Source organism: Gavia stellata, chromosome 8 (genome assembly GCF_030936135.1).
Source record: "Gavia stellata isolate bGavSte3 chromosome 8, bGavSte3.hap2, whole genome shotgun sequence".
Classification (NCBI taxonomy): domain Eukaryota; kingdom Metazoa; phylum Chordata; class Aves; order Gaviiformes; family Gaviidae; genus Gavia; species Gavia stellata.
The window spans coordinates 25,160,495-25,181,328 of NC_082601.1; the positions used below are offsets into that span (position 1 = coordinate 25,160,495).

The following is a 20,834-nucleotide window of genomic DNA, read 5'->3' on the forward strand; positions in this document are numbered from 1 at the left end:
CCCACCTTCACTTAAAAAAAAAAAAGCACGTCTACACAACAGTAGCCTTTTGTAAACAGTTAAGAGAGAAATGAATGATTGAGAAGAGGAATGAAATCGGAGCACAAAGTGCTTTTCTTATTATAAAACTCTAAAATACATTAGTTCCTTGAAATGTCATGCAAGAAATTAACTGCAGAAAGCAGTAAAGAAAGGCACAAAGCACAAACGAAGGGAAGCGCCTGGTTCCTGCCTTGGTTTGTGCGAGGTATTTAATCCAAAACATAAGGAGTTGTGCCTTCTACACAGGACAGATCTATATCTGATAACAATTCAGCAGTTTGGGGATATTGCATCTTAAAGTGACAAAGTTACTGCAAACAGTTCTTCAAGAATTTTACTCAGTCTCTGAAGTAGGTAGATCTATGTCAATTAAGAATACCCTGAAATAGTATTGACGTACATACGATAGTAGAAAATGCAGAATACTGTATTAGGAAAGTATGGTCTTTAAATAAAAGGAAGATTCAAACGATCATAGCCAAGAGCATGTATTACAAACTCCTTTGGAGATATGAAAAAACACGTTAACTTTCCAAATTTTGCATCCCATATACTACCAAATCTACTTTAATATCTGAGTAATAGTTGCAATGTTAGGAAACTCCAGCATGTTTTTTATATTTGCTACATATTCTATTTCTACATTTTATAATGCAATATGAAAAAATCTGTGAGACTGCAAGGTCCATCTATAAAGAACAACAAAAAAATTCTCCAAATAATAAATTGCAAATAAAATAAAGCAACAGCCAAGAAAATTCCAAAGATCTATATAAATCCTGACTCCTGGGCCCTGATGTTGAGAAGGGAGCATCACAGCTTTGCCCCTTCATCCAGCTTTCTGTCCAAAGGAGACTAAGAATACTAGGCTGACAGACTTCACCCCAACATGAAGCAGAAATGCGGCTATGGTAGGCAAAAGGACACAGGAAGTGTTCCCAGTGTTCTGCTAATTTTAACATACCAATAAATCCACAAATTGCACTGTACTATTGATAGATGAAACATATACTGTGATGAAACACATGCTGTTCACTTATTAAATTTAATTCAGTGTAATAGCTTATATTTCAAATTTAAATGTGAACTATTAATAAAATAAACAAACAAGTAGCTGTAAAACTAAATATTAAGTCTTCTGTTGGCTTACCCAGGAACACAAGTGAAAAATAAACCTGATTACCATACCTTTGTAGAATTTAGTAGGCAGCAAGCAAAATTATTTTCAAGAGATACATGAAAAAGAAAGGATTAGGCATCACAAAAAGACTTAGATTTTAAAAATTAAATGGAACTTTACAGTTAATAAACCATCACATATCTGCCAACAATGCATCACATGGCATAGTGAGTTAGTCTTCCAGTTGGAAGCTTTTCTAAATAAACATTAAGTTTCTCATTAAATTGCTTTTACTTTAGGAGTGATAAGAAATTAAGTTTTTTATTTTTGCGAATAGGCACTATATAAAAGTAAATGAGCATAAGAAGTATACATAATTCTGATAATCTTGAATTCTGTTCATGCTTTATATTAAGCAACAAGGAAAGAAGAAATACTGCAAATACCCTTTTTACAGTCTCACTTAAAAAAATAGATAAGCAATCACTAAAGTGCATATATTAGCTAAATTCTAACGAGAAGACTAATGAGACTGTTAAATTTTAAGTCGAATGATCTTTGTTTTTCTTTGCATCTGAGTGATTGCTTCTTCCAACGTGAGATCAAAGTCTTCACCACATACATGTATTTCCTTCCCCCCGTTAAAGCTTTGTAAGAGCAAATCACTCAGTAGTATGCTTAAAAACATGATTTCTTGGCCATCTAAAAAAATCGTTTGGAACCAATTCCTCATGGATTTCACAAAGCAGAATTCAGTGCATGAGTCTCCTGACTCTAAGGAATGTGGAATTTCTGAGAAAACAGTTCTTGTTTTCACTTTCTTACATTCTTCTCTCCTGGATTCAAGTTAAATTCATCTCATCAGAGCTGGTTACATTTAAATATTTCCTCAGGTATTAAAAGATTCCTTTTCCCATTCCTAGGAGGACAAGGATGCACAGAAAGAGACCTTCCTTTTGGTCCCTCTCTACACTATTTTAAAAGGCATTGTGTTCAACAGAGGAGGAAAATGAAGGAAGACCTGACAGCATTAGGAAAAGTCAGTGCACTGGTGACCAGCTCACCACAACAGTTTCAGTTCTTGGTGAATATGGTCTTGTGTGCCCACTATACTGGAATCCCATTACTCCAGACAGCAGAATAATTAGCTTTCCCAGACTCATTGTTTTTCATATTGTGGTTTCAGGAGAGAAAATGGGTAAGGAAAGAAAGCCCACAGGTTTAGGTCAAGAGAAATGATATATCAAAGGATGTTAAGGACATCCTCCCACTTATCTATATTGATGTACAAAAATATATTTTATCTAGCAGGTATTCCTGATTCCTTTTTGACACAAAGTAAGAGTCAGAAGAGCAACACTACTTCACAAGACAGACACTGTTTACAGATGCATCTTGTAAATACATAAATGGGTTAATTATTGTTTAATAATAGATTTTCTATTGCTTTAGAACAGTTGGAACAAACAAAGACAGCAAAAACAGAGAAGCAACTACCTAATGTTGCAGAAAATTTTTCAAGAAATTGATTAATTCAAACTACCACCATAACTGGATCAATAATATTTAAAAAAACCACAAAATAAATTTTGTTCTGCTTGTTTTACTCATGATTTTCCCAAATAATTCCCAAAAACTGCCAACACAACAGAAACAACCTCCACACAAAACAATTTCTTAAATATGTCAGTAACACATACCTAATTACAAAAATCTTGCCAAATGGACTATATTCCATTGAGATTCTGAAAACATTGTTAAGAAAAGTTTTCTTTCCCCATTTTTTTTTAAGAAATATCACATCCTTTGGGAAGAAACATATTCTGCTTCTCTGAAGGCGATGTTCACTCTTAACATGCTATTAATTTTGTTTTTCTTCCAATTCACATTTCCTATCCTCCAACACAAGGAGCAAGGAGTTTAGTTAAAAAGCTAGTTCATTTAAAAAGAATGATTGAAAATAAGATAAAAATTACTATTAACAACAGAATCAACACAGGCTAGAATTTGAAATAACTGTAAAATAAACGCAGCTGTTATTTTTCTGGTGTTATTAAATTTGTACTTGCAGAATTTAGACTAACAGAAGAAAACTAAAGCTGTTTTAAAAAGCAATAGAATTAATTTCTCAAGTTATTCTTCTTGAGGAATAACGGAGTTTTTCACTTACCAGTTTAGCCTCAGACTGCACTGGCTGTGGGGAGGAAGGCCCTGGGATTCCTGGGATACTAGGCACCATGGTGACAGGTCTAACAAGCTGACCAGATAAAGTATAAAAATGAAGAAAACCTGAGTATGTTATCATTATAGACAGCACATGACAGCACTACCCTCTGAAGCCAAAACAGCTATCAAGCTGCTTAAAACTAAGTTCTATGCTGCACTTATGCAAATCTGCTCCACTTTCAAATTAATATAGCATCATGCTTACTTACTGGAACTGCAGCAGGGACATGCACATTAGAATTTGTGATAGATGCAGGAATAGCAACAGGCATGGTTTGTCCATTAGGAAGATGTAACAGCAGAGGAAAAGGACCTGGAACTGGACTGAAAAAGGAATGAACTATATAAAAGAAAACTTATTCAGAGAAGAGAACAAGTTTACACATTATTTTAAATTGCTTTGTTGGTTTACAGTTATAATGTAATATTTATTTGGAGATCAAAAATATGAACTTAGTGATGTGGAGAACATGGAATTATATTTCACATGTAGTGAAAGCTGTATGTTTCATATGTAGTAAAGCACCACATTACACCAAAGCATCTCAAATTTGTACATTAACTGCAGAAACAGTAACTGAAAGTAAACAAGACAAAAATATTTTCAAATTCTGTAAGAAAACATTTTACTAAGATTTACGTAACTTACACTATTGGTCTGTTAGAGGATGGAGCCTGGGTAATAACAGTACTTGACGTTGGTGATGGTATTGCCTGCTGAATAATAACACTTGAGTCAGAACTCGTAAGTAGTACATTAGGAACCTGTAGAGATGCTGGACGAACTATTGTTGATGTAGGCTGTGCGGTCTGCTGCAGTGATGCTTCCTGAGGAAAAACAAAGATTAATCAGTTTGTAAAATCCAATTATAGACCATTCATTCTGACTGTTAAATGAACACAGTTTGATGGAACAAATCAAAATTTCTATAACATTATGCAAGTAGAATCAGTTATACAATTAAAAACATGAATCATTTGGATGAATTATTTAAACCATCAAAGTGAAATTGTTCCAACAACAGTGATTTTAGTTGTATGACAAACCTTGGCTCAATTTATGCTAAAGCCACTATTACTTATAATTCAGTTTTGATCAGGTATTAAGGTTTTTTTTGCCAAGAAACCCATGGCATTATCAGCACTATCATGTCTACCCACACTTTGAATAAGGAAAACATTTTACAGTGTCCTTATGTACATTTCAGTTTCAGTCCATTGTTCCAGATTTAAATAAGAGAAACAACAGTTTCATGGTTCAGTAAAAAGGAAAAAAAAAACACAAAAAACTTTTTTTTTAAGCCTTTATCCCTTACCCATGTACTTCTCTTAACCAGAGTGCTATGAAGTTAAAAATACTTGGAGTGTTACATTCACAGCTTTGCAAAATATATGCATATCCTGATGCAGAAGAAATTATTTGAGCACAGAAATTAATTATTTGCATGTAAATAGTAGACAGAATTGACTATAGTTCTTAGCTTAGCAATCAGGTAAAGTACATTATCAATTAGAATGTATTGCCTACATTTGCTGTTTCAAAATCTAGAAATGCCTTATTGAAACCAATGCCTTCCTCCTCAGGAAACTGTTGATATTGTCAGACTTCAGATTTATCTTCAGACAGGATTTTTCCAAGTTATTTATTCTTTTGACACTAGCTACTGCAATCAATGGCACACAAAACTACACTCTTAAGACCAGCAGACTTTAGTTGCTCCACTGTTAAACCGTAATTCAAAGAGAACATCTCATACCTGTGTCATATAGGCTACATTGATTGCCATTTGCTCTGAATTAAGCTTAAGTTCTTAAAATTCATCCACAAAGCTTTAATTACTACAGTCTTATCTGTCTTGCAATGGATGTATAAAAAGAAAAACAATCTGTAAGAGGTGCGTGCTCTTCTAAGCACTTCATAGAACGTTAAGTGGGCTGGCAAACTGTGGGCTTTGAAAAGAAAGGACTTTAGATTATGAAATTTTCTCCCTTCAAAAGCTCAGATTTGTCATCAGGGTTCATTACTTCATTCAGACTTTTCCCCAAGGGACCTAAAAGACTGTTTACAGTGAATGAGAGTTTTTGGAGAATAACAGTGAGCTGTAGTGAGGAAAGCAAGAATTTTTTCTTTAGTATCCATCTGGTGTATTTATAAATGTTATAATATTTGTACACGGTACCTAGAATTACAGATCAGCATTCCATCAAAAGAAGAAAACATCCAGTATGGAATTGCAGAAACAAAAAAATTAGGAAGGGTTGACTAATGCATATTCTTAAGACAGGATTAAACACTCCTTTGGCAAATAAGGAATTTGGTATAACAGCTATACAGATCTTATTCAGCGAGAAGAACCACAGGGAAAACATAAAGGAGACTGAACTGCTTGACTGTGGGAAATTAGAGGAAGGCATAAGGTGAGAATACTTGCCCAGATAATCTTTTGGCAATGGTCAATTCAGAAATTAATATTGTGTCATTCTCCACTGGTTTCAGCTTCACCATTTCCTCCCTGTTTTTTGCCACTATTACCTGTCTCATTACTGTGAGCAAGGAGCCACTGGAGAGTCCATTCCCATTGTAGGGATCTGACACAGGAACACCCATGTTTGCCCCTAACAGCCAACAGAGGTGTAAGAGCTCTTTTTCTTTTTCTTCCTTTCACCTGAAACGTCTTTGTACATGGCAACCCCATATATATAAAAGTATATGTATAAATATAAATTTAGATATATGAACACCACAGAATAAATAGCTATGGCAAAGTAACTCTAATTTACATAAAAAAGGGGAAAACAACAGTCGGCTAACAGCAGCCATGGAGCCATGTATATAGCTTTAATATAAAAACGTAAACTAACCAAATATTCACATATTCTCAACAATAGTAATGTGGTAACAGCCCCTTCTGCACAGGTTTGTGCAAGTGGCTTCTGTAAGTACCTGTGTGTGTGGATGGGGAAATAGCTACCAAAATACAGAACGCCAAGAAGAGAAGTGCTGAGAGGCAGTGTGTGAAAGTCTCCCAAGAATGGATAAGCTCCAGAGAAAACCAGCCTTGTTGAATTTGCAACAATTCATCAACTCAGAACACCAGCTGAATCTCTATGCTAGCATGAACCTGCTGTACAATTCAGACAACATCCAAAACCACGGTGGCTACTATATGCGAACAAAGACTACAGGATTACATATACACGATGAAAGAATGGGCCCCTTGAAGGACTTTCATAGAATCATAGAACCGTTGGAGTTGGGAGCAACCTTTAAAGACCATCTAGTCCAACCCCTTCTGTCATGGGCAGGGACACCTTTCACTAGATCAGGTTGCTCAGAGCCCCATCCAACCTGACCTTGAACATTTTCTGAACACCTACCTAGAAGTCACTGGCGTGGCATGTCAGTACAACCTTCCACCTCTGAGCAAGCAGCTGGGATTGGCCTCCCAACTGCAGCTGCAACCAGGTAACTATGTATGAGTGAGCAAGTAAGTTTTGGCACTCTGAATACTTATCACCTATTAATAACAACAGCTTAATTAATGGGTGTTCTAATAAATACTAACTGTAAAACTGGGTCTCTCCCTGGCTTGATCCCCTACTAGGAAAAAGGCTATTTGCAACTTTTAGACAAAGGGCTCTATGGAAACCAGATTTCAGCAACAGTCAGAAGAGTAATGTATAAAATTCTGACATGAATCTATAAAATTCTGAAGATGGAAACCTCACATGCACACAATTATTTCTGTATGTTATTAAAGACAGCATTTGTGCTTTGTTTAAAAGATCAGAAATGATCCTCAACCATTACAGGAATAACACATTCACTAAGGAGTGTGTTTATACAGTTGACAACAAAGTATTTTCAACTTCCTCTTTACTTGTTACACTAACTTGCTCTATGCTGCACTCTGAAAAATGCATGCATGTACTAGTTACTGCAACAACATGGCAATAACACAAACTGCAGACTTAAGTATGGCTCTGAAGGAAACTAGTGTTTTATTAGCATATAAAAACAAACCCAAAGGTACACCAGTCTGACAGAAGATACTAGTTGCTCAAAGCATTGCACTAATAAAGTCTAAATTTTGTCTGAAAAAAATAGTTTATAAATATATTCTGCTAACGAACAAGAAAAAGAGATTAATTTGCAGTCATGAGATTAAGCCGAAGAGATCTTATCCTTACCCACCTTTCCAAGAAAGAAGTTTAAGCCTATTCAAAGATATTAGCAACTTACTGAAAAAACCTCTCCAACCCTTTTATTCTTGAAACTAAATCCCAATGAACTGGAAAATATTTTACAGAAAACGATAGTTACTTTATTTAAGAAGTGTTTTCAGAGATGCGTATTTGCAAATATTTTGCATCTAAAAGCAAATATCATGCAATAACTTCCTAATGCTACCAATGAAAACAGAGTTCTTTATACAGAAATGTACGTGGCCAGAGCTAATACCGTAATTGATTATTACTGTAATAATTATTTTAAAACCAATTTTTTTAAGTTAGGCAATTAGCTATCTGACAACAACTAAGCAACTTTCAAAACTCTGTTGAGTGTCATCCTTTAAAGTACTGTTAATAAGCAACTATAATGAGTTTGAAAGCTCTCAAAGAATACATTAGGTTTCATTTGCTTATTATTTTAAAGCTAAAAGGCTTTATATACTTCTAATGACATCTTGGTCTATTCAAAGCAGAATATCAACTCTTATTGAAGCCTAATAGAACACAGGGAACTCTCAGAAAACTAGGAAAAGAATTAAGCATAATTTTTTAAGTTGCTAAGAAATTCCCTTGACAACTACAAGGAAAATTAGAACTGTCTTGCACATACATTAACAGGCTGTAATAATTTAAGGGTACTAAAATATATTCAGCCAATGAAATGGTTACAGCGGCATATATATTTTAAAACCAGCTATGCCCTGAGAAAAACCTTCCCTCCTTCAATACATCTATAGAAGGAGAATATAAAAATCTAACTGAGAAAACAGCAACACTCTGCTCACATTTCTCAACTTCTGCAGGCCACATTCAGCAGCAGCACACTCCAAGCAGCACCCTCATCCTTGCTCAGCTTGTCTCTACAATCAGACATCAGAACAGCATTGAGCAGCAGCAGCTTTTCACTTCAGCACTGTTACAGTGACAACACTGAAATTACATCACGAATGAGACAAGTTTATAAGTACTGCCAAGCATTGAGATATAATTTTCACTTGTAATGATGCTAATGAGATACTGAAACACTACTGTATAAAGATATTGATACTATCTTCTGCCAAAATTAGAGTACTTAGAAAAAATATTTGCAGGGAAAAAACTAAACTAACCTCTGAAATAAAGAAGAAATTAAATAAAGAAGACTTAGGAATTGGACTATGATTTGCTTAATCTAAGCGGCTCTTCACATGTATTCCTTTAAACTACTTATACTATTTTTGAGATGACATGATTGCCTTGATCACCTATGATTACCCATCCTTGCTAACTAATAAAACTCAGTGAAGCCTTGTAAAGACAAATCTGAATTGAAACTCTTACTAAATTTCTGTCACACACTTAAGGCTCTTCCCACACTGGTGCCTGTTGGCAGGATAAGAGAAGGGATCCAAGCTGAAACCAGAGAGGTTCAGGCTGGATCCAAAGAAAAACACTTTCACCACAAGGACAGCCTGGCACTGGAACAGGTTGCACTGAGAGGTTGTGCAGCCTCCCTCCTCAGAGGTTTCAAGACCAGACTGTGTGAAGCCCTGAGTGACCTGGTCTGATCTCTGCTTTGAGGAGGATCTCTGCTTCCTCCTGCTTTGAGGAGGAAGTTGGACCAGGAACTTCCTGTGATCCCTGAATCACCCTGCAATCCTAAAAAGTCCTGCTGATTTTTGGGAATAAGGTAGCTAAGTCCCTCAAATGCAGACTGCCCACTGAAGATGCACATAGAAAAAAGACTGACAAGAGCAACCATATCGCTTTATTATGTTCTGCTCCTAATATTTTTATTTATTGAGATAGGAATAGAAATAATTAATTCATTAATTATGAACTATTATTCATAGCAACAAAGGATGAGGAAAAGGCTGAAGTACTTAATGCCTTCTCTGCCTCAGTCGTTAATGGTAAGACCAGTTGCTCTCTGGGTATTACCCAGGCCCCTGTGATGGAAGATAGGGACGGGGAGCAGAATGAAGCCCCCACAATCCAAGGGGAAATGGTTAGCGACCTGCAACACCACTTAGACATCCACAAGACTATGGGACCAGATGGGATCCACCCAAGGATACTGAGGGAGCTGGCAGAAGTGCTCACCAAGCCACTTTCCGTCACCTACCAGCAGTCCTGGCTAACCGGTGAAGTCCCAGCAGACTGGAGGTTAGCAAATGTCATACCCACCTACAAGGGCCGGAAGGAGGATCCAGGGAACTACAGGACTGTCAATCTGACCTCAGTGCCAGGGAAGATTATGGAGCAGATCATCTTGAGTTCCATCACGCAGCATGTACAGAACAACCAGGTAATCAGGCCCCAGTCAGCATGGCTTTATGAGAGTCAGGTCCTGCCTGACTAACCTGATCTCCCTCTACGACAAGGTGACCTGATTAGTGGACAACGGAAAGGCTGTGGATGTAGTCTACCTAGACTTTAGTTTTGACATCGTTTCCCATAGCATTCTCCTGGAGAAACCGACTGCTCATGGCTTGGAAGGGTGCACTCTTTGCTGGGTAAAAAACTGGCTGGACGGCCGAGCCCAAAGTGTTGTGGTGAATGGAGTTAAATCCAGTTGGCAGTCGGTCACAAGCGGTGTTCCCCAGGGCTCAGTACTGGGGCCAGTCTTGTTTAATATCTCTATCAATGATCTGGATGAAGGGATTGAGTGCACCTTCAGTAAGTTTGCAGACAACACCAAGTTGGGCGAGTGTGTTGATCTGCTTGATGGTAGGAAGGCTCTTCAGAGGAATCTGGACAGGCTGGATCGATGGGCTAATTGTATGAAGTTTAACAAGGCCAAGTGCCAAATCCTACACTTGGGTCACTAGAACCCCATGCAATGCTAGAGGCTTGGGTACAAGTGGCTGGAAAGCTGCCTGGCAGAAAATGACCTAGGGGTGTTGATCGACAGCCGGCTGAATATGAGCCAGCAGTGTGCCCAGGTGGCCAAGAAGGCCAACAGCATCCTGGCCTGTACCAGAAACAGTGTGGCCAGCAGAAGTAGGGAGGTGATCGTGCCACTGTACTTGGCACTGGTGAGGCTGCACCTCAAACACTGTGTTCAGTTTTGGGCCTCTCACATTGAGGTGCTGGAGCGTGTCCAGAGAAGGGTGACGAAGCTGGTGAGGGGTCTGGAGCACAAGTCTTATGAGGAGCGGCTGAGGGAACTGGGGTTGTTCAGTCTGGAGAAGAGGAGGCTGAGGGGAGACCTTATTGCTCTCTACAACTACCTGAAAGGGGGTTGCAGATAGGTGAGTGCTGGTCTCTTCTCCCAAGTGACAAGTGATAGAACAAGAGGAAATGGCTGCAAGTTGTGCCAGGAAAGGTTTAGACTGGATATTAGGAAAAATTTCTTCACTGAAAGGGTTGTCAGGCATTGAAATGGGCTGCCCAGGGCAGTGGTTGAGTAACCATCCCTGGAGGTATTCAGAAGACGTGTGGATGAGGTGCTTAGGGACATGGTTTAGTGGTGGACCTAGCAGTGGTAGGTTAATGGTTGGACTTGATGATCTCAAAGGTCTTTTGCAACCTAAACAATGCTATGATTTCACTGATTTTTGCTCTTCAGGAGAACTCCACATGATGAAAACACTGCAAGCCACGTATCAAAGTTATCATTACTATTAAACATTTGTTCCTTCTTTAGAGCAATAGTTCTAAAACTGATCTGACTGCAACATCCTCTAGTCACAGACAATACCTCAGTCTTCTATGAGTATTCAAAGTAAACACTAAGCAAAGGCCTGAGATCACCACTTTTAAACATACTGTTATAGTCTAAAGAGTATAAAATTTGAAATACAATTATTTGGTGCTTAGCTTTCAAAGACAGCCCATTCAGCCCTGTACATTTTTGTAGAACATTCCCTGCTGTTTTACAAAACAATTTATGGTAAAACATAGGATAAACATAAAAATGTACACATGAAGAGTCTCAAACTGTTGACATTATTTACAAAAAAAAAAAAACAACAAAGAAACTGAACTTTCTTTGCTTTTTCATGAATGCTAATGCATAAAAGAAAATAAAGAGCCGCTTAAGCCTTTTCTAACATAGCATGAATATTAAATTTGATTTCCTTTCCGGCTTTACTGGATGGCCAGTGTGTGGCAAAGAAATAATTGCAGTGAGCAAAGCTAACTAGTGAACTGAACACACTAAGTATATATCCACAGGAATATGGTAAACAAAAGTTCTTTTCCTTTCAACCAGCTAAGTAGTGTGGCTATCATCATGTACAATGAACTTACAGATCATTTGAAGATTCAAAAAATTAATTCCAAAAAGAAAGAAAAAGGGTTCTGACCTTTTCATCATTGGTAGTAGACTCTGGATGAGGTAAAGGACTATCTTGATGAGTTGTCTCTACAACAGAGGGTTCTTCAATTTTATTTCTTATAATTGGTGTTGCAAGAGGAGACAGATCTAGAGGCATCTAAAAGCAACAGTGTAAAACAAAATTACTCAATCTCTAAAAAATTAAAATAGGCAAGAAAATGTAAACAACTAAAGAGAAACATCAGCCTTGTAACAACAGAGAGGTGCTGATGTTTGGAAGATCTTGATGCAGATGCATTACCAGTCAAGGCTATTCTTTCAGCATCTGTATGAATACCAATCTTCAGCAACACTTTCTTTTTCAACACCAATGTCACAATAAGTATTTTCTTCTTGAGAATTAAAAACACTCTTAAAAGTTTTTCTTTCCCAAGAGTCCCAGGAAAACTGTAGCTGAGGAAAGACTGTGCTACACTTAAAAATTACAGTTAAAGGAAGGTATTATCCTTCTATGAATTATTGTATCACATGCCACAAAGCACAAAATCCTAACTACATTTCCAAATTAATAAAGCTACTGTGGACAATTCATTTCAAAACTTATTGCAGCAAATAATTATTGAAAAAGTAAGTTCTATAATACTACACAGATATAACCACCAGGACATCTGAAATGCCGCAAAGAAATTAAGTTACAAAAATACTTAAAGCAAGACTATAGATTTGAAAGCCTATAGTCCTATCTAGACTGCTATCTAAATCTTTTGAAAGAAACTTCCCCCACAGCTCATTTTCTATTTATGTTCTTCCGGATGCTTTTTTTCAGTTCAGCAGGGAAGACTTAGAAGTGGAATCTCTTTTCATACCACATCTGAATATGAAATACTACAGAAAAAACCTAAACTATCAACCCCCTAGAAAGTGTGCTACCATGGTAAATTTTTCTACCCCTTGCCATAATCGTTTATGTATATTAATCAACCAGAGATATGTCCAGACTGTGTTTCTTCTCATTACACAGAGGGCAGCTTGGAAAATTAATATCAATTAAAGAAATTGTTAAAATGCTTAAAATATTTTGCAATACCTATAACCGTCTCCAAGGTAGTGGTGAATTACACAGGAAATATGGTATTAGTAAATCCAGAATCAGTATTACCATAGGTAGTGTTTTAAGAACAGTTAGCGTACACCAATTAAAAAAATTTAAAAAATCATGCAGTTGCAGTAACAAAGCAAGGGTGAGGCTTTGACAGAAATGGAAAATAATCCATCCTATTCACAAGTACCTACTAAAATCTTTACTGAAACAAAGAAAATGCAGACACTGATTCTGCAAAATCTGTATGTATGAGTATAAAAAGATATTTTTTATCACTGCCTATGAAAGTCAACCAGGTCATCAATCAAAGGCAAAATTATTCAAAGGGAACATTGAACATTTTTCATTTGCAAAAGTGTTTAAATGTTTGGGCCCCTAACCAGTTATGACTGGGAAGTACTAAAAGGAACAGAAGAAACCACATTTAAATGTATGGGAAGTTCCTCATAAAAACAGGAAGTTGCTAAAAAGAGACAGTCCAAATTTTTCTTGTATTTCAATCTGTACATTAAAAAAGTAGATGTTTAGGTTGTGATCAATAATTTCTAGGCAAAAGTGATTTCAACACATAGTGAATATAATTATAAGCAAATTATTGACACTTCTTTAAATTTAGTCAGTATTTAACTCTCATTATCAATACTAATGATTCTTAGAATAACATCAGTATTTTAAAACAGTATTTTAAAATAATCAGTGTTCACATACTATTCTTTTCACATGGGTTTCTTGCAAATGTTTTTCTTTCTGTAAAAACTCTTTACTTTTCAGACTTACTTTTTGCTTATTCAGGGCCTAATGAAATTTCAATTAAAGCTAATGATTAAGTATCTAGTCCATACGTTGAAGAATGAAGACAAAGTCAATGTGTCCCATTGTCCATGCTAACTATGTAAAACTAATCAGGTAAACTAATCTTCAGAAGAGTAATCTTATATTTGTACTCTTTCCACACAACATATATAAGCAGCTGGCAAAGGATTATTGGCATAGTTTAGAAGGCAATATATAAATTCAAAGTTTGCTTTTTTTAATGGAATTTCTGATATGAAAAAAGTAGAAGCTCTGAGAATAAAAAGTTTTTGAACATACTTTCTTAATGTCATCTTCAGAAGCCTTTTTAAACTCATTTTCAAAAGGACTTGCTAATTCATTGAATAAGCCCACTTCTTCACAGTTCTTCAAGAATCGAGTTGGTGTTGGTGTCTGATCTGAAATGAACAATTTTGTTTTTAATTTTATTTTAAAATACCATTTATGAACCTACTTATAGTAATTATTTTTCAGAATAAAGGCAAACAGAAAGAGATGACGTGGTTAAGAACTCTATATGCCTTGCAAACAGGCTCCTTTCTGCCTTGCAGGCAGGCCAACCAGAAGGCATACTCCACCTGCTGGAGACAAGCAACTGAAGTTTGCAAACCAGTAAGCCCCTTACAGTTTTGGGAGGGTATCAAAGCATTTCTTCTGTCTATGTCCAGAAACCAGAGGGAGCTATTCTCAAGTGCCTAATCTAGCATAGCAGATCACTTCAGTGAGCAAGGAGGCTCTATTTTCAAATAAAGATAAGGCCTACGTGAAGGCTTTAATAAAAAATAAAAAATTAAAAAAAAAAGGAGAGAAAAGCACACAGCTCACAGACAGTTTGCTTCTTTCTTCTCATATTGTGAGAACAGTAGCGATTACTTTCAAGTGCGTGGAACTTCTAAAAGGAAGTAAAGCGTGGTATTGTACACAAGATCGTATTGACTCCTATGATGCTTGTACAGTCAAGCTGGAATCGTAAGACTTCTGGTACCTGGGTGACTACTACTGCATGAAGCAGTTTCAAAAAAAGTCTTTCTATTAAGTTTTTGTTACTATGTAAATTCCCCTTATTTCACTATTATTATCAGGTAAAAATAAAACACATTTGCCACAAAGTTACCTGCATTTAAAATATTGTAGAGTGGTATTATGTGCACCTTACCAACGTAAGCTGGTGTTTACAACTAACAGTTCATACACTGGAATGTGGCTGCGAAGAGACAGACACTGCCATCGTTTCATTCTCAAACACCCGATTATTTGGTCCCCTTTCTTACGGTATAATTGCTGAGGATCACGTTTAGAATTTTAAAACTTGTAACTGCTGGTTTAAGAGTAACAATTTTTTTTGTCTGCTTATCGTAACAAATTAGCCACTTACAAGGAGAAAAAAAATTCTAAAAATGTCTGAAAGCCTTTGTGAAGTTCATTTAGGCTGTTCTACCACTGAAAAAAAGCAGTCTGACTATAACTTTAGAATAATTAGCATGTGCTATCTTCATTCAAGAACTTTAAAATTTATAATGCAATCAATCATCTATTGATGATTACTTCTGACCCTGGACAAACAAAGTTGGTTACAACTGACCAAGGGTCTACCATGAATTCAGATTTAGAAATACAGTAACAGTATTTTGAATCTAAGCTAAAATTAAGAAAAAAATAATTCTTTTTTTCTCTACTATCCCATTTAAAGAATAGTAATTACCAATTCATTCTTCTAATATCACCATAGTATGTAAAAAACACTACATATTTTAAAATTTAAGAGACAAGTAATATCAATGAATCATTAAAACTTAAATACAGCTTAGTCTAGTTACAGATCCTGTTACACATAGCCTTTATTAGAGTGTGTTCTTACTGAATGTTTATTACATGATTTAATCAATTATTAAAGTACTGATAATTGAAAAATATTCAGATTATATATCAGATCCAAATAAAAGTTACTTATGGAGAATAATATTGGCTTCAAATTCTGACAAAAGCTAACTATATATTAAAATATTGCCTAAGCATACACCACAGAGAACCAGAGCGAAGAAAATGTTTCATATCCTCGTAACATAAGTCTATGCATTATGTACAGAAAATAAATAAAATGTATGCCCATTACAGCAGAAAAGTGAATAAACTAGTTATAAAAGTATATACTAACCAGCCACAATGACACTATCATTACGAGCCGGACCAAATTTCAGTGTCATCTCATGTTTATGTTTATGGACAGCCAAATGATCCTCATTGGTAAAACGCTGCAGCAAAAAGTTTTAAGAAATAGTTGTAATTTTGAGTGTGAATAAAATAAATGCAACTCTACAGAAAGTATTTTTTACAACACGTAAAACTATCATTACTACATTAACAGACAACCCTCTTCAGCAGATATATCTTGCTCCTTGGTCAACACTACCAAACAGAAATACTATAAAACTCAAATGATGTTCATAGTAACTAAATAGTAATGATATCAGGGAAATGGTAGTATAAGTACCTGCATTCATCAAAAGTCCAAGATAAAATTTCAGAGTGCTGCAGACTTCATCAACCGTTAGCGAACAGCCATTTGCTATACTAATGGATCTTGACAATACTTGGTAACTGATTACCACTATTTGATTTCTGTATTGTGTGTATTACCACAACAATGAGAATTGATCTGTAATCACAAACACAGACTTCACTGTATTTAATAGCGTAAAAATAAAATAAAGTATAGCTCCTGCCCCTGACCATTTACTATATAAGAGGCAGACAGAATGGGAAACACTGGAACAATGTCAGACAACTGAAAAGCTGTGAATGAACTAAACTTATCAGCATTTTAAAAATCTCTCAAGTTTTCATAAGTATGCCAGTTTTGTGCATACTTCCCCTCAGATCTGGGGTATATTCTATAAAAAAAAGCAGTAAGCAGACAAACTAGGTGCTGTAAAATAGATATTCTTACTTTTACTAACTTGAAATTTGCTATGCATCCGTAATTGTGAGTAAAGTTAGTGTTTCAATTGAGATAATCTAAGAAAATGTTTCCCAAAATGCAGGTTTCTAAAAAGAACAGATCTTACAAAGTATTCAGTTTCTTACTTTTCCTTGTGAACATTTGAGTCCCAAATTATGTTTCTGATTATTCCTCAATAATTTAAGTCACTCCACATATATCGTGTAATAGATAGACACCAAGTGTCATCTCTCAGAAAACTACAGAAAGCTTAGCTGACCTCAGAATACAGTCATCCAGAATATTTCTGTGAGAAAGGACATGTATGTGTGGAACTGAGAGGGAAATTAAAGATGCAGGATCACTGAAAGACAGGGTGATACAGGCCAGGCACTTTTTTTGTTAGAACTCTGTCGCCAAGGGTTCCAAACGCCCAGCTCTCCATAACTCCTGTGCCTTATCTCTAGATACAGCATACGCCAGAAACTTTGGTGTTCTATCACACTAAGAGACTTAAGTACATCTTTCTGTCCCCACTACATGATGGACAGGCTCTTTCAGAGGGAATAGAATCTCCAGTTCCTGACTCCCCCTCTCCATTCTATAGTAGGAGCTGGCATCTGGAGAAGCCTTGCCCATTTTCAGGGACCATGAACTTCTCTCTTTTCCTTCAGTGGAATCAAAGATTTCTGTAGCCCCATGATGCACCTGCTATGACATTTAGTTGCCGAAACACTTCTGACAGAGCTTACATCAAAACGAGATTCAAATAGGATGGGGACAAACATGTTCCTTAGGAGAAGGCAGTCCTCTTCTGTTACTTTTGATGTCTCTGAACATATTAGACATAACAAGAAATCTTAGTCCTTTCCCGTTTTAAATACAGAAGGCTCCATTAATATAACATTAATGCTGTCATTCATCATAAAAACTAAGTTTTCAGAATAAAAATGAAAATATTTAGAACTCAGAATCCAAATAAATCCAAGTGCACTAATATAATGAAAAAATACAGCTTGTTTAAGAAATCAATTCTATATAAAGGCAGCAGAGATAATGTAATGAAAAATTCAGCTTGTTTAAGAAATTGATTCTATATAAAAAGGATGCAGGGACGTCCATCTCATGAAGCAGATAATGCAAATTCATTTATTTTAAGGTTACTAAATTAAAGTGTCAAGACCACTTCCTTTTAAGCAACCATCTGCTAAAACACTCAATATTTTTACTTTTCTGCTCACATCCAGCTCTATATCTACTAATGCTATTAATAGAATACATCAAAGCTACAATAGGAATTGAAGTATATTTTGTGGCATGCATACTGTTAGCATCTTCCTATATACAAAAATATACATAAATAAAAATTATGCCATTACATATTTGCAGTCACCATAGCTGTTAAGATTAGCGACAAGCGAGCTTCAGTAACATTGAAATACTCTGAAAAATACAGGTTACCTGATACAAATTAGGATGCTTCTTATTTATTTTTTTAATGAAAGCTAATAAAGCAGGGCTAACAAATTAAATTGTTTTCAGCTTAGAAAGGGTAATTTCATTAGTTTTTTTCTTCTATGGATAGCATTTTCTGAATAAACACAAGAAATGCTAGAAATTCTTGCTCTCACCTACTTTTCAGCAAAGCACAGGTACTTTCTACCAATTATCACAAATCCCCTTTTCTGCAATCCCTAGAAATACATTTCAGTGTTTTATTTTTATTTGATCAATGTTAATAACTTCAAGTCAGACCATTACCTGGCCACATCCAGGGGCAGTGCATAAAAAGGGTTTGTCATCACTCATATTCCACAGGTCGTTGTGCTACCTGTATTAAAATGAGAATGGAACAAATTTTACAAATACTGCAACAAATTATCAATACATCAACATCCACAGGATATTTTAATATTCCATGGGCAAGAATTTCTGCCTTCTGACTACACTGAGACTCTAAATATCCGGGATTCAAGTAGAGTCTGGATTCCAAGCTCTGCCAGATGGGTACACAAAACGCAATAGAGACGTAGTAGTTTTTGAACATACATCTCAATCAGAAAGGCAAGTATTCGTATGTAACATGACTAATTGCAAAAAGTATCTGAAAACATAGTAAGACAACTTGTTACTGAAATAAAAATACATGGTAATAATGATCCAATTCCCACATTTAAAAAAAGAACAAAGCAGCAGACAATACTGAGCAGTCAAGGATACAGTGCCAACAGATGAGAAACAGTGGTCATTTCCTTAGTCTTTTCACAATCTTTAAAGCTCATCTTTAAAGATAAGTTGGCAAATAGCCCTTTATGTAAACTGTTACAAATTTAACTATAAAAACATGTACTTCAGTAATGTTTCGGCTATACAACTATATTACTAACAGGCTAAAAAATATTTAAGAATTAAGTAATAGATATTAATTGTATTCGGCGCTGTTTTACGTACTCACCACACATACTAATACACATACCTGCCAGATTTCACATATAAACCTGTTTCATAGGGCAAACTATCATATCCTCCTTTTCATGGCAATGAACTGTAATTGCAAGAAGATATTGATTACTATGCATGTTAAACATGTAATAATAAACCATTTTGTAAAGATAAATGATGTAATGCCCACTATTCACCCATGAAACACAACAGTTTTTCAAAGAAATGGTTTACTTCAATACATTCTCTAATTAGTTATGCCTTCTTTCAGACAGAAAGAGATGCTTCTACTCTTTCATCCTGCAAGCACAGAACAAATATCACAAGGTAGCATCGCTCCGCTTCAGGAAGAGAAAGAGGGACACAGACAGGATTGAGCCAACCCGTGCTGGACAATGCATAAAACTAGTACGTGGATGCTGTGACATCAATGACCAAAAAAAAGTTCTGGTACAATGAACACATAAAATAAAGATATTGTTGTCACATCACTAAACCCAATAGTGATGAGTAACTAATCTCAACACTAAAGTTAGCTCATTTTAAGGTCAAATAACAGGGCGGGCAAGGGATTGAATGTACCAAATTAGCTAATTAGCCAGGAGATGACAAGCACTCTCAACCCAACTGTGGCTTTACCCTGGAAGAAATACATTCATCTTTAAATATGAGTATTTGTATGGAGATCTACCAATGTTAGTTCTGAACACTGGTTAGCTTGATGAAGCAAATATAGTTGAATAAAGATGTCTTAATGATTAAAGATCATAAGCAGAATAAATCCATCTCTCCCCCAACAGGCTGGTCATGAACAGTTGCAAGGCTTCTGAAACTGTCTTACTGTCCTAAGAATGTATACTTCTGGTACTAGACACAAGACAGATCAAGTAAGCTTAAGCAAATAATTTAAGACTTAATACCTCAGAGATCTGTAGGGAACACCTCAGAGATCTGTAGGGAACACCTCAGAGATCTGTAGGGAACACATTACCTGATCCTTTTGCCTGTGCCTGTACAGTAAGAAAACTACTGTGCAGACTTTTTGGATATTACTTCAAAGAGAAGGAGATCCCAGTGTCCTTGGTCATGGGCACCAAATAGCATAAAAGCAAAACATGGAGTGGAGGAGATTCCAAAGTGTCGCTTCTAAATATATACATTCAACAGAATGAGGATACTGAGCTCAGATCACAAGCCAAGAAGAGATGAATGGCTGCCAGAAACTTTAGACTCTTTGGCACTGAAAACTCAGGGAAACATTTAGGTCCCAAAGAAAGGATGCCAAAGCATATCAGGGATGGACATTGTTGTGCTGTTCTTTGCAAAGAACTTATAACCTGCATCAAGTTTCCGAAAGGATGAAGTATTTCTTGAATTGTTCAAACTATGAACTCAGTACTGTCACCAATAAAAAGTATTAACAAGGTTACGGGCAAGTTTGAATACTCATGACTAAGGCTTCGGGGTAAAAAATAAGGCCCTTACCAATGAAGCTTTAGGATTACATCTTTACATTATCTGGAACTTCAACAGACACTTAAAAGCTATCCCATGAGCTTATTATCCTTGTTCAGGTATGCAACAGTCAGATTTTTTCAAACGCAGGTTCAAAACTAAGAGAGTCAGTCTCCTTTAGATCTGAAAAGGAATTTGCTTT

The 20,834-nt window shown here is 36.0% G+C and overlaps 1 protein-coding gene across 2 annotated transcripts in view; it reads right to left on the reverse strand.

Moving 5' to 3' along the window:
- Positions 1–19,264, reverse strand: part of ATF2 (activating transcription factor 2) — a 43,163-nt gene extending 23,899 nt beyond the window's left edge. The window contains exons 1-8 of one of the 2 annotated variants that reach the window (XM_059820043.1): positions 19,212–19,264; positions 18,497–18,566; positions 15,953–16,049; positions 14,077–14,195; positions 11,911–12,039; positions 4,038–4,216; positions 3,598–3,712; positions 3,333–3,419 (exon numbers count right to left, since the gene is read on the reverse strand). In XM_059820043.1, coding sequence (XP_059676026.1) covers positions 3,333–3,419; positions 3,598–3,712; positions 4,038–4,216; positions 11,911–12,039; positions 14,077–14,195; positions 15,953–16,049; positions 18,497–18,544 — 774 coding nt within the window. In that variant the 5' untranslated portion in view covers positions 18,545–18,566; positions 19,212–19,264. Of the gene's footprint in view, positions 1–3,332; positions 3,420–3,597; positions 3,713–4,037; positions 4,217–11,910; positions 12,040–14,076; positions 14,196–15,952; positions 16,050–18,496; positions 18,567–19,211 lie in introns of those variants that run through there. The other variant, XM_059820044.1, reaches the window with a different exon arrangement.
- Between the last annotated feature and the right edge of the window lie 1,570 nt (positions 19,265–20,834).